General features: G+C 41.4%; 1 protein-coding gene across 2 annotated transcripts in view; it reads left to right on the top strand.

Annotated features, from left to right (window-relative positions):
- The window catches only part of LOC132970650 (collagen alpha-1(XXIV) chain), a 99,013-nt gene that overhangs the window by 35,436 nt on the left and 48,630 nt on the right, over positions 1–14,947 (top strand). For both annotated transcript variants that reach the window (XM_061034503.1, XM_061034504.1), the window contains exons 10-19: positions 423–467; positions 2,267–2,320; positions 2,956–3,000; positions 3,824–3,877; positions 5,186–5,230; positions 9,664–9,717; positions 10,263–10,307; positions 10,692–10,745; positions 11,146–11,199; positions 12,857–12,910. In XM_061034503.1, coding sequence (XP_060890486.1) covers positions 423–467; positions 2,267–2,320; positions 2,956–3,000; positions 3,824–3,877; positions 5,186–5,230; positions 9,664–9,717; positions 10,263–10,307; positions 10,692–10,745; positions 11,146–11,199; positions 12,857–12,910 — 504 coding nt within the window. The remainder of the gene's footprint in view (positions 1–422; positions 468–2,266; positions 2,321–2,955; positions 3,001–3,823; positions 3,878–5,185; positions 5,231–9,663; positions 9,718–10,262; positions 10,308–10,691; positions 10,746–11,145; positions 11,200–12,856; positions 12,911–14,947) is intronic.

Here is a 14,947-nt window from a genome sequence, read left to right as displayed (position 1 = left end):
CCATCGTTGCTCTATCAAGATATCTGCAGAGAAAAAACACAGTGATAATATTAATAACTATGTCATTGCAAACTGCTTTCTGCTTCACTGTGCACTTTGCTTAGTATTGAAAATAATTTGTTAAGAGTATATTTTTCCAGCACTGCCCATTGACAGTAACCTTTACATCAATACCATTTACCACTGACTTGTCTTCATGCATCATTCTGTGGACTTCCAACCATATGCACCGCCAGTAGTGTTGACAAGGACAAAAAAAAACATGTGCTTTTTCCCCTAGCTGTCAGTCAAGCTTGCTGGTTTCTCTTTTAAAGCCATTCAACATACGATATGTTTTCCTTTTTCCTTAACGTGTGAAATACCTCAGCGATCATCTACTGCGACAATAGGTCCTCCTCATCAGATTCTTTCTTTTGTTGCAGGGCTCAGCGGGGCCAGAAGGTAACCCGGGGCCTAAAGGTGTCCGTGTAAGTACTAGTACCTCTCTGCTCTCTCTCTCTCTCTCTCTCTCTCTGCCCTGTTTTCTTCAGCAGCTCTGGATTGAATACTTCATTTCCTGAAAGGATTAGGACAGTGTCAGGCTGTCAGGCTTCCCTCCAGAGAGCGTGCCCGGGATCTGAGTTGTATTTCTGTCATGCTACCTGATTTGAAACTACTTGTGGGTGATTGGTGTTGTCTCTAAAAAAAAAAAAAGCTGACTGGTTCTTTTTACGATAGTTAATTCTTCAGCAAGCATATCTTCAATAAGACAGGAGAAAAAAAGAGAAAAGGAAATGAGACAAAGAGTATGGAAGCAGACTGAAGGGGGGTCAAATATGCTAGTGAGAGAAGAGGCAGAGTGAAAGGGGTAATGATAAGATATGAGGAAACAAGAAGGAATGAGGGAGGGACTGGGTTCTACAGATTGCTGAGATATTTGTCCTATGCCAATCCACCGTGGAAAAAAGAATGACAGCCAGCTTATTGCCTTGTTTTCTTTCAGAAGGCAGCTATAAACAGTAGTATAATAAAGATTAGCTAACAATGCACAACCAATTGTAATATGACAAGCCTTTATTTGTAACAGCTAGCACATACCCAGTTATTTCGACAACCTCAAGTATATACAATGACTTGAATGTGTTGGATTAAAATTGCTGCGATTGATACAGCCAACACATTCCTGTTTACTGAGACAGTAAACAAACACCACAACAGATTGGAAGTACTGCTTTCAATCTGAAAAGACACATAGCAGCTCATATATGAACGGAGAACAATGCTAGCAAGTAAACATAGATTTAAACAATAGGATTGCAACAGTATTTGTATTTTTTTTCGGAAACCATCACGGTTTGGTGCGATCAATACATCTGAGTGGAGAAAAAAAGGAAGTCACACATTGTAGTATCCACATCTCGACCTAGGTGGCGATCATGCTCAAAACTGTTTGCTAACTTCTTAAACAACAAACGAAGAAGAAGTAGCAGATACAGCAGAACACATGAAGAATAAGGGCTCAAATATAGTTGCTTTTGAACCACGCCTATGTGTAGACAACCTGCTGCGTCGCGAAAGGAAACGTTCACATACTTGCCTATGTGCAACGCCTGTTACTGGAGGATTCCTCTAGAGGGAGCACCACATCAATCAGACAGCGTAAAACACCCAAGTAGAGATGATCTTTGAATGCTCTGCAACGGCAATGAAACATCAGTCATAGTTCAGGTAGTTGTGGACTCGATCTGTTAACTTTCCTTCTTAACTCTCCTCCATTGTTGGTGCCTCCGATGTTGTTGTTTCCCGTCTCATCATCATACAACTCTACACCGCCCCTAGTGGTAATATGCACACTGCATCTCGCAGACGCTTAGTGTTCATTTCTGAGGACGTGCACAACCAACGCTCCAAACCAGGATATGTAAGGCTGATGGCATGCGTTTGCATACGTGTAGTTAAAAACAAGTATACTCAGGGCTTGAGAATAATAAATGGTGGCAAGAAGACCTGCCTGCTTCTTTAAATCAGTCGTGTTGGGACATTTTGGGTTTGCTTTATGTCATTGGAAACATGTCAAACATGCTCCTGAATATTTTCAAATTATGAGATTCTGTGGTGCTTTTTATTTTTCATTATTGTTGGTTTGAACTGTAACAACTTCCACAGTTAGTTCTAAATAAAACAAGACGGAACAAACTGTAACTTGGTTCAAAATTAATTAGAGAAATGTACAAACAAACATTTGGTACTTTTAATACTGTGACGTGAAACATTTGCTTGTTTTCAGGGTTTCATTGGGCCTCCTGGCATCGCTGGACCACCAGGTCTGGAGGGGGAGAGAGTGAGTGATGTTTCTTTTGTAGTCAGTGCACATGAAGTCAACGTCTTCATTATCAATTATCAATGTCTGTGCTGATGCATCTACGTTTATTCCCAATACATTTCACATGTATTCCTTATACTGTCTTCTTCATGATTCCCCCTCCATTTTTAAAAATCTTCCTTTGTATGAACTTGTTTCCTCTCTGATCGAGGTTTTTAAGATGCTTTCATGTGATTATTTGCTTGTTGTCCTTTATTATCAGTAGTTAAGAGTATATATTCCACTTAGGCTAGGTCTGAATGATGCCACTCATTATTTCAGGCTTTTAGAATCAAGGAAATCCTGGTCTTTTCCCTTTGGTCATGGGGTGCACACACCAATTTGGTTTGTGGCAAATTAAATATAACATTGATGATAAAACAGTTCATGCTTTCTGGCTTCCAACGAGCTATACAGTACTCATAATCTTTCTATGCTGCTCCAAGGCCTGATAGGAAACAGTTTCCCTACATCATTTCAGATATAAAAAAGGAGACTTTTCAGTGTTTTATGAACTGAACTTTCTTTTACTGCAATGACCAGAACTTGTTATAACTCAGATGGCAGAATTCCCCAGACTTAATAATTGATCTACTTGTTTTTTTCTTTTCTAGGGAATTCCTGGTCCAATCGGAAAACCTGGCCCCAAAGGAAGATATGTAAGATGTGTAGATACTCATCCTGCAAATGTTTGATGGAATATATTTAGGCACAGGTCGTGCAATGGCAAGATTGTTTCAGGGGTGGCATTAAAGATTAAGCCCTGCTGGATTTAGATATTGACAGATGGAATGTCAAGGTTGGGCCTTCACTCTTGAAAAGTTAACGTCTTAGCTTCGCTCTGTCGAGGTTGCCAGGCAGGCTGGCAGCCCAGTGTGTTTCATTCTTGAGTATTGAGCGATGTCTGGCCAGTTGGATCAAATGTATGTATGGCGCTTTTCTCGTCTTCTGATCTTTTTCATCACATGTCACATTCATCCATTCAAACTACATTCACCACTGATGGCAGAGGCTGCTACGTGAAGTGCCCAACATTACTAAGCATTACGATCAGTGTTTTGATCCCACTGCTACAGGAATTGCTCCCATAGCAGTGGGAAGCGAAACGTTAAGTGGATAAATCTCATTCCAAAAACAATGGTGGAACATTGTGTCGACTTTCACCCGTGGATGTGGACTTGGTCTGCTTTCTTTTTGGACAGGCAGGTGCCAATTACTGTCGGTTAGCTCGTTCCAGCAGGCGGTAGCTTGCAGCGTAGCTACAATCAGTAAATGTACACACTATCTCCTGCAGTGAGGGTGAGCTTTACGGACCGCGAGTCCAGGACGAGGGGCCCAGTTTGAATGTTATGTTAACAAGCTGCAACGAACATAACTCTTAATGTTTGTAAGATGTAATCAAAGTGCTTTATGATTAGAGGGGAACATCCTTGGTGGTTTGGTGGTTTCCCTGATGTAACTGAATGTCTACTTCCCTCACAGGGAGTGGTGGGCGATGCTGGGGAGAGGGGGCCACCTGGTCCTGATGGCGATGAGGTGAGATCTCTTGTCGGCCTCCTTATGAATTCAGCTGTCCTCTCTATTTGTCCTGTCATTTCTTCTTCTTTTGTCTGTCATTCACCATTCTGTCCTCCATTTATAGAGGTACAGTCCTCCTGCTTGTTGCTGTTTGTCTCTCTTGACATTGTGTACACATGCACAGCACTTCCTTTTTTTGTTCTTCTTGGGTACTTTAGCCACCACTTAGGAAGTGTGATAAGTCAATTATTCAAAAACTCAAACGAAAACAATGTTTTACACATAAAACTGTCAAACAAGAAACAGCGCGTCTCAGGCGTGTCACACGGGCCTCAAGTGCAGAAAATCTAGAGAATAGAAGGCTTGCCTATATATAACGCAAACTGCGCATGGAGTTCGGCCAAAATAGACAATTAAATTATATTTAGAGAGGTACATTGACCTTGTATGTGCAAAATATATCGGTAGAATATGTTTCAGTCATTAAAACAAAAGTACGGCAACTGTATTTTGTAGGTACTTAGATAACACCAGGTTAAGGGCGATAGTTCTTCTGGTATGATCTCTCTCTCCCTTTGTCTCCATGTCTTTCATTCTCTCTGTCTCCCTGTGTCTGGAGAGTTGTTCTTTCCCCCTATGTAAACTAAGTAACCGTTCATAATACAATACATGATACAATCATTTTCTGATAAGCCCTAACCCCCGACAACTTGTTTAAAAGACACCCAAAACCATCCTCTGGATATAGTAGGAAAAAGGTACATGTTAATAATACAATCCATCATTCTCTCGCTCTCTCTCGCTCTCTCTCTCTCTCTCTCTCTCTCTCTCTCTCTCTCTCTCTCTCTCTCTGCGCTGTAGCCTATATTGAGATTAATGACCCCTTGTTTGTGTAAATTAGTTTTATGATAACTTGTAACACCCTTAATGAAACCTGTGAATTTGGCAAACGGACCTGTATGATTAAGAGTTTTTAATATGTTTACATTATGTTTATTTACAGTTGAGAACACGCCTCTCTACCCTTTTTTTGTAAAACAAATAAATCTTAATATCCATAAAAAAAGCCAAGAAATATTAAAAGAAATGTATGGTCTCTTGTGGTAAAAGTCGTGAAGATAGACGGGGCTGACAGCCGGGTCACGCAGCCACTTTGTTGTCAATTACAATTTAGCCTTGATAGAATAATTTTAGGATTTAAGATCAACTAAGTTTGCGTCCTTAAACACTGAGAGCGTCTCCGTTGTAGGCTTGGATGTGTAGCAGGTTGCAGTACTGTAAGTGTCCTGTCCTGTGTACTTAGGATGTTGCTGTGATGTTTCACAGGGGCCTGTTGGTGGGACTGGCATTGGCGGCTTTCCTGGTCTGAGGGTGAGTTTTGACTTTTTATATGATTTTTGTCTCTCTATCAGTTTTACATACACCATGGGAAATACGCAAGATGTTTGATGTGTCATTCATTTAGCTCACAGCGCTCCTTTAACTTGTATCACAGGTGGCTCGTCTGTCATCTTTCTGTCTCTAGCAGTTAGCTTTGGTGTTTGACTGATGAATTGCAGAATGTGCAGAACTTGAGCCAGGGCTTTGTGTTTTCTAGTGGCAGCAGCACATTTCATCCTGTGAATGAGGTCAGAGTTATCCACACACTTTCAGAAGAGATAAATATATCAAGGCTGGCCTTCGTAATCCAAACATCTTGGCTAAATGCCAAGGGTCTTGAACACTACTAATACAATGGGCTTGACAGAGCCAATGAAGTCCAGGAGCTCCAAAAGTTACAATATAAAAAAAAAAAACACGTTACAGAGAACAGAGCGAGTATTTTAATTGCATTGCGAAAATACCAACGTTAATACAATATCAAATATTACCCAGGCCAAGCTCATTACAGCCATTATATTTTATCTCTTTGGATTAATATCCCTATGGTGACACACTTATCTTTTCCCCAGTAGATACTGTAAGGATTATTCCAACAGCCTGCCCAATCTGTTTGTTTTTTTTTGATATCCAGATAGATTAATTTGAGAAAAACTACAACATGAAATTCAAGTTTTGGAAATCCAAGACATACTGTATCTGCAGATGGTTTGAAATGGGATTCTAATCTAATGTCTTAGTAATACAGTGCCTCAAATCTACAGTGACAAAGTGTATCTGATAGACAAGCTGCTTACAAGATCTAGTGTTGTAGTACTTGAAATCGGTCTTGGTCTCAACTCAGTCCTGTCTCCGTCTCAGACTGGGGGGACTCCGGATTTTAAATCAAAACCAGTCAAGACCACCACTGATCAGCCTTTTTTCACATCATTACTGTGATTAGAAGGAAACCCCCTATTTCTAAAAGAAAGAATAACTTCAATTCATTCACAATTTCGGCATATCCCTCCCACACTTCGAGGCCTTTTTACTTCTGTGAGAACAAAAAAACATTCGAGAGTGTCAGAGGTCTAATAGAGAGCATTGCTGTCTTTTTACTGTACTGTTTTTTTAAATGTCTCAGTTCACAGTGGCCTCTTAAACACCTCCCTGTTCATGTCAGCAACATGGATACAACTGTAACCTTCATGTTCCCCCGTGCCATCATTTCAAGCTTCATTTACACTAGTTAGCTGTTCTCACAGCATGGGGATTTATTAGGGTGTTTCAAGGGTCACACTGTGTGTGCAAGACACATCTGGATGGCTGAGGCTTCACTTGAGCAACTGGCTGTAATTTATCTTTACTGCAGGCAGAGACCTGAAACATGCAGACACTACCTTTGACTTGTTATTGGAATAGAAGAAGAACTTTATCCCAGAGAGGGTAGCACTTGTGGTGAAATCACATAATAGAGAAAATCAAGCTAATCACATTTTAATTTTCTAATGCTTTCATTATGGGTAGCTCAGTCTGTAGGGACTTGGGTTCGTGCAGACCAAATCTGGAAATTGGTCTGATAGCAGTAGAGGTGCCAGATCACTTCTGAGCATTGCTGGTGGGCCTTGAGCAAGGCAGCCCCCGCCCACCAGCTCAGGAGCGCTCACAGAAATGTCAAATATGTTCTTTTTAAATGTCGTTAGTACTTCAGGTAGGTATCCAAACTCTAAACCAGAACAAATGTTGTCTCAGACAGAAGTCAGAATGATCACTTATTTGGTTTGACAGAATGTGCACACATGCTAACAGGCTGCTGTAAGTTAGCCAAAGGTTTCCTGTCATAGTTTGTTTTCGTAACATTTCAATGAACAGAAGATATTGGGACTCGTGACAGGTTTCTCTGAATGGATGAATGGTGTTATTTGGTTTGAATTAGAAGGTTTTATACGGGACATTCATTTCTGGAAAAAATCTAAACCTGCAACATGTTTCCATTTCGCAGTGTAGTGTTGTAGTCAAGACCACACTAACCCAGACCAAGACATACCCGAGACCAGAGTGCTCCGATACCTTAGCCAAGACCAAGACCATAAATATCACTGAAAAATCATCAACTACTGTGCACTCAGTTAGACCGTGACACCTGGAAGGTTGCGTTCGTAACCCGGGGGACAAAAATGAAGCTATGAGTTATTTGGTCTTTTAGAAAGGTGTATTTTCCTTCCAATCACAGAAATGGAGTGGAAAAATAACCTGTCAATGGTGGTCTTGACCGGTCTTGATTTAAAATCTGGAGTCCATCCAGTCGGAGACCGAGACCAGACAGAGTAAAAAATGATTTTGATACCGAGACCTTCAAAAAGTGGTCTTGAGACCAAGACAGATTTCAAGTGCTACAACACTATCCCAGTGTCAGTAACAACGATGAGCCTCTAAGCTGTGCTCACTCATCTGTTTAAGGCAGTTACACAAAGTTCACACTTTAGTTAAGTAATCGAAGAGCAAAAACAGAACAGCGAGTGTCCGTTCTGGTATGCTCTTGATGTCTTTGCCAGTTTGTGAATCAACAGAATGTGATGCTGCCAGACACTCTCAGACACACTCAGCCTGCATGCAGAGCACCAGGGTTGAGCACCAGAAACAGTTGTTTAAAATTGTATAGGCTGACAAAAGGATCTTTTTAACATGGTGAGTTGAGGCCAGCCTGTGTCCCTGTTGTATCTGTATATGAGTATAAAAAAACGTGTCTATAATACACTCGGTACTGACATATTGTTGCATGTCTCGTTGGATCTCCTGAGGCCACTGTGGTTTTGTTAAAACAAGAGGTACAGTAATGCTGCAGTCTGGTTTTGATCAAGCTTGGACTCAATTATCTTGGGAGAAAATGGCTTGGATCATCTCTAACCACCTGGTGTTCAGGATTCATCTTGACTGCAGTTTGAGTAAAGCCTCTGTGTTGGACAGTTGGTGGACCAAATCTCCCCCACCAGAGACTTTTTTTTCTGGGGAAAGTCTTGTGGCTTATCTCCTCCGCTCCTCCTCTTTTGCTCATGTGTTCCCTGTTGAAAGCCTTCTATGATGGAGCACATGTGATTTGTGTCAGTGGAGAAGGCAGAATCAAACACACCAGCCCCAGAGGATCCAGATGGACTACATGTGCACGACGACATCAAATTAAACCATGTTCTCTCACTCTACTCTCACTCACTTGCACTTTTTTTTCATATCCAGCAGATTGACATGTTGATTATATGGATGGTACTCATGAGAAAAAATTAACCTCAGGCTTTTTACTTAACATATTATTTCCATTCTGTTTTCTTTTTAATATTAGTTGGTAGGCAGTTTTTACTCTCATTTGATTTGGAAAAAAATGGCTTCTCTCCATCCTAAGTCCTTTTTTTATTTAAGCCCCCCCTGCAGTTTCAAAGGGGGAAACATTAAAGTGAGCTGGCCGGCTGGTTTCTTCAATAGAAAAAAGATCGGCCCAATATCAAAGGAATCATATTCAGGGTTGTGATTAGTTAAATGTGCCTCTGTGTGGCTCTTACATAGATGCATGTGCTTGCCTTGCGTAGACTTAGACTTCCGTCTTTTAAGGATTGCGTTTAAAATTCTCACCCTCACTTTCAGAGCCGTTCACAGTCAGGCCCCAGAACATTTATCAGAACTCATTCAACTGTATTCGCATACCCGTTCAATAAGGTCCAACACCCTACACCTGCTGTCTGCCCCACTGACACATTTTAAGACTTGTGGCGATCGTGCGTTTGAGGCTATATTGCACCAATCCTCTGGAATTCCCTGCCCATCTTGTTACGTTCTTTTGATTCTGTTGAGTCTTTCAAAAAGCAGCTAAAAACGTTGATGTTTAGACAGGCCTATGGGTAATCAGGTCCACCCAGTCTACCTACTGATCTATGTTTTACTGTGCCAAATATTGTTCCTTTTCATATCAGGATTTCATAATGTCGGCCAATGAAGTACTCGTTTGTTCCTGTTTTGTTGCGTTTATGTTGTTTTTTCTTGTCGTCTGTGATAAGGCCGATATAAATATTCATATTTCCCACACAGCATGATTGATGCTCTTGGGATGGTGAAGATCACAAACCCTCCATATCAGTTTCCAGTATTTACTTTCAGACTACTTGGAAAGGGTTTTCATTCCAGCCCGCTCAATCTAGCCGTTATCACCTCACCTCTGTCAATGAGTGTGGATCTTGTGGGGAAGTAAGCTTAGCCAGGCCCAGACCAATACAACACAGCTGCTAACTCTGTCAGTGTGGCTCAGTACTGTATGAAGGTAGAAAAGAGTTGGTGTAAATTACGCCCTGAAAAGAAGAAATCAGAAACAGTTAGTATAGAAAAATGTCAACAACGCCTCTTGGCTAGCATTACTGTTTACTGTAAAATGACAATGTGTACCTTCGTTCCCTCCACAGGGCGACCCAGGGCCTGAGGGACTGAGGGGACTGCCTGGTATGGTGGGACCTCAGGTAGGTTAAAAAATCGTCTCTGAATGATAATGATTGGTCTCAAACAACTCCATTGGGTGTCTATGACGATGGGGCTCATCGTGTCATTCTGTTTCATCCTTCATCGTTGTGTGCTCATAGTTGTGCTCAAGCGGCAGACCTGGAGACGTTTGCTCAGTGAAAGAGGGAGGAGGGTTGATGTGCCAAAAATGCTGTACAGCTGTATGCCATATCTGCATTTTTTTTTTAACATTTCGGAAAATACTGTTTATGTTACGTCGTGTAAAAATGAAAAGAATGATCCCAGCCTCTTTCAGATAGTTGAACTTACAGCTGATTATTAAACACTGGTACCAGATTGATTCTTGTGATTAGCCTGTTCTCAAATCCAGGGCTGCAGTTTCAGGTCGGAAAGCTTCTGATTGTCTTATCCCTTTAGTTAAATCATTTGAATCTCTCTGTACTTTACCCTAATTACTGTTAAAGTCTGCACTGTAAAAACATCTTCACATTAGAAATCTAATATCCGTCTGCGCTCCCTCCCTTCTTTCGTGTCCACGTGGCAGGGCCCAGGAGGACGAGCTGGCCCGCCTGGATTGAAAGGTGATAAGGTGATCTAAATATTTATATTATTGCAGTGTATCTGTGTGTAATGTGTCAGTAGTCCCGCTCGCAAAATTGGACAAATTACAAGCGAGCCTGTTGAGAATTCGATAACACAAACAACAACAACAACAACGACTCAAATTCACCATCACAGTGTGTTTGCATGTTAATGAATGATATCACACCACAGTATTTCTTGGATCTTAATACTACTTAATGTCATGATAGCTACACTGTATGTTTATAACAACTTGTTTTTACAGTTCTAGTGCACCATATATCTAAAGTGTAGGTTGTATGTATCTGTGTGTGTTTAACTGTGGTGATGTTGTGTGATCACTGGCAGAATAGTGTTGTGTTATATCTCTGTATGATGCTGTGAAATTCAGGGTGAAGTGGGACAACGGGGCCACCCAGGAGACATGGGGTACCAAGGTGATAAGGTACGTCCCCCCTCATCACACAACTTTAATCAACTATCATTTCACCTCCATCAGAACATTTTCAATACTCATGTTTTATTGCCATATGTCACTAAAGCGATCTGTTTTTTACCCCCTGCTTTGACAAATAATTGGACTAAAGCAGAATATGTTGAGGAACATTTGTTGTTCCAAAAATCAGGAACAAATGAATCCAGACGTTTCCCCCAAAAGAAATGCATTAGTTTTTAAATAAACGCAGATGTTGTGACATTATTCACATGAAGTCACCGCATAACAGTTTTCCCATATGAGTAAGGTTTAACACACATATGCACATTACTCATAGGATAGAGGATAAAAGCAAACAAACACAAAAGGGTTGGTTGACACGTTTTCGAGTGATGCGTCTGTCTTTCAGGGAGCTGCTGGTGCGCCGGGTCCGTCTGGGCCAAGAGGGAAGCCAGGACCACCGGTACGTTAGTGTGAGTGTGTGTGCCCCTGTGTACAAGGTGTTATGTGTGTTTCTATATTTACACGTGTGTGTGGGTGCATGCTGACAGTTTATAAAGGTTTTTCTATAGCTTTTATAGACCAAGCAGGATAAACACAGTGAGCCACAATGAGATCTGGACTCTGTTTTTGTTGGCTCGTAAAACTGAAGTCAGGTCGGTCACATTCATTACACCTCAGGATTATCAGGACTGACTTTTACTGAGCTCATTTTAGAGTAGAGACATAGAATGAGTTTCTTCAAACGACGACTTGTTGCTTAGCGTTGTAGTCAAGAACACATTAACCGAGAACAAGACATACTCGAGACCAGAGTGCTCCGAGACTGTGACAAGACCGAGATATTTAGGGATCTAGACTGAGTCAAGACCAAGACCAAGGCCGGGGCGAGACCGAGACCAACACCGTAAATATGAAAAAAATCATGATCTTGTGTGCAGGGCGCGTAACTTAAACTGTGACACCGGGAAGGTTGCGGCCGTAACCGGCGGGTAGAAGTCAAATGATGAATGAATTGAAGTTATATGTCTTTTAGTCTTTTTTCTAATCACAGTAATGACGTGAAAATAGCCGGTCAGTGGTGGTCTTGATTTAAAAAATCCAGAGTCCGCCCAGTGTGAGACCGAGACAAGGCCGAGTAAAAGTGCTTTGGATTCCGTGGTGAGACTGAGACCTTCATAAAGTGTTGTCGAGACTGGTTTCGAGAACTACAATACCACCTATCAGCAACAACAACAAAAAAGCTCAGATTAAGCATTACTGTTAAATCAACAGGATTCATGACAAACTTATCCAGATGCTTTCACCTAGTTTCTATGCAGTTTCTGTAGTTTGTGTCACTACTGTCATGACATCATCAAACAGTATTATTACCCCCGTTTAATTTAGGAGAAAAAAGAAGATTAACCAGCTAAAGAAAGTAATTAAAAGTAATAAACATTGAATCAGTATACTGTAGGTGCAAAGACAGACAACAACAACAAGTTCACACTGTACACAACGTAAACCAGGCGAGCGCATGTCTCTTTGGTATTAACAGAGTACAAGACGAGTGTACATTAAAGTTACTTGGATTAAATGTTACTTATGTAGAAGTCGAACAATTGCTTTATTATACTCGAGTAAAGGTGAATTTGTTTAAAAAGCACTGAGTACTGATGACTTACTTTTATACCTGAGGGCGTGGGGGGCGGGGCTAAAAGGTAAAATAGGATCGTAGCTTCCTGTTCAGTGCAAAAACAACTAGAATCTGAATCTCTAATCGGGTTGTTAAAGTAAAGACACACCGTTATGATTAAGTTCAATGCGAGGCTTCGTCTCCTTCTCTGTGTTTTATCTCTGCGCCGGTGGTCCGCGTACACCAGTCCATCCACACCTAGGTGATGGAAGGCTTGGATCTCATTTTTGGCCATTTTAAAGTTTTTATTTAACTCGCTAAGAGATGCTGTGTGGACAATGTACAATTATTCCCCTTAAATGAACCCCTAAGTAAACAAAAAACTTCTCAATTACAGCAAATTGAGTATTTGTTATGTGTTACTTTCCCCCCCTGGGTATTATTAACATCCAGTTTAAGATCAGTTTGTGTAACAATATCTCCTGTTTGTTTGTTTTTTCAGGGTAGAATCGGTGATATTGGGGCACAAGGACCACCTGGGCCTCCAGGACCAGAGGTAGGACATACGATGACTTTTAATGTTCATCATGTCACTTATTTGTTCCCAGTTTTTAAACGAAACAGGCGCAGGACCACACATCACGATCCCCTCATGTTAACAGAGAACAGTTAAAGCCTCTCCCAGATAAGCTTTGGTTACAACATGTGTGTTCTTGACCTGAAAACACAACTTCAATCTCACTTCTTACCACAGTACAGACAAACCTGCTGTATAGAACGACGTCGGGGAAGGTCAATGAACTTCTTTCCAGGACGGCCTGTGTTCCATGTTAAAAAACGTTAACATGGGAAGATGGTGACAAACGGTTTAAATTAGAGCCAGCTCAAACACAGATGCAGCAATAAAATCATACTGCTGTTTCTTTTCTTTCCTTTTTACGCCTCATTTCCACGTACTCTGTGCGCGTCAGTAGTCGCCACGGTTTTGCTCCGTCGGACGGCGTGCGCTCTCTGCCTCGCTGGGTTCGTTTTTGGAACGTGAGCGCAGAGCGACAAGATCACGCGGGAACATGAAGAGAAAAACGTGTTGTTTTGTCTTCCTGAGGTTGCCTTGTTGTTCATTTGGCGCCTGTTTTGATTTAAAGTTGATTAAGTGATCGGAAATAAGACGGTGAGTCCATGTGTTGTGTTTTATTTTGAAATTGACCAGATGAGAGTGTTTTCCTCATCTGACTTCCTGTCCGGGTCATTCTACTCTGTCCAGCTTGACGCATGCTTGCAGCGGGCACCGTCGAAAATAGACCCGCAGGAGCATTGACTAGAGTGGCAGCGATGAATGAACTTAAGGGTTCAGTGTTACAGGCTGCACAGTGAAATAAAGCCTGGTGGTTGTCAGGTTTTATAACAGTAACTGAATTAGTGTTTTAAATACTGAACAATTACATTCCCATTTGATTTCTTTAAATATATTTTTTTGACTGCCCCCCCCCTGTATTTAGATCAGTTGTACCCTTGTCCCTTCTTCTATAGAAGTACGTCTTTTTCCCGTTGTACATATGTTTTTGCGTCTTACTCGTGGTACCTGACCCGCTGCAGGGCTCTTCTTTGATCCCTGACGTGATGTCTTAGAGAACGAATGGAGGGATTACCGTGGAATTTCCTGTACGTATATCACAGGGGGGGAATTCTTCTCGTGCACAATAAATATTACAATCTGGCAGATTGCTGGGCGCTGGTGGCCGAGTGGTTAGTTTGCACTCCCCATGTACAGAGGCTGCAGTCCTCTAAGTGGACGGCCCAGGTTCGAGTCCGACCTGTGGCTCCTTTCCCGCATGTCATCTCTCTCTCTCTCTCTCTCCATGATTTCTACCTCAGTCCGCTGTCCAGTTTCTCCCAAAAAAATCTTTAAATTTCTGATAAGTGCTCCGCAGATGATAAAGTTGGTAATAAAGATTGTATAAAGAATTGGACTTGCTAGTCTGCTTTGGCTTTTTAGAGACACCAGAAGATAAATAAAGTCATGACCTTTTACTCCTTTGCAAGTCTAAGCTGTTTACTAAACAGGATATCTTCCTAGCCAATGTTTTGACATGTCAGTCATGTGATGACCCTCTATGACCTCCCCTTCACTCGTCCCTTTTCTCAAAAATTCGACTCAGAATTTAGATGATTCAATTCAATTCAATTTAGCAGTTCAACCCACGACCCTCTGCTTTAATTTACTTGGTCTATGTAGCATGACAGGGGGTCTGATTCTGTTGAGAAGAGATGGCTCTATCATCAGTTAACTGACAGATTTTATGAAACGGAGCAGTCGAGACAACGAGGGTTTTCAGTAGAACCACAATTTGCATCAAAACGAGAATAATCACTTGTAGAGCTTGCTTGCATTTATTCCAGTTCAACGATAAATTATTTTCATCAAGCCACAATTTCAGTTTATCCATTTCACACACTACAGTCTCTCGGTCTTCTGCTTGTCTGTGCATTGGAAGCTGAACATTTCACCTTTCGTCTGTGAAAAGACCTGCTGCACTCAGTCATGCAACAGGACCATAGGTCACCTAGGTCACAGCTTACAGGCATAGTTCAC

This window comes from Labrus mixtus, chromosome 3 (genome assembly GCF_963584025.1).
Source record: "Labrus mixtus chromosome 3, fLabMix1.1, whole genome shotgun sequence".
In the NCBI taxonomy this organism is placed as follows: Eukaryota; Metazoa; Chordata; class Actinopteri; order Labriformes; family Labridae; genus Labrus; species Labrus mixtus.
This window is presented reverse-complemented; position numbering and strand designations above follow the sequence as displayed.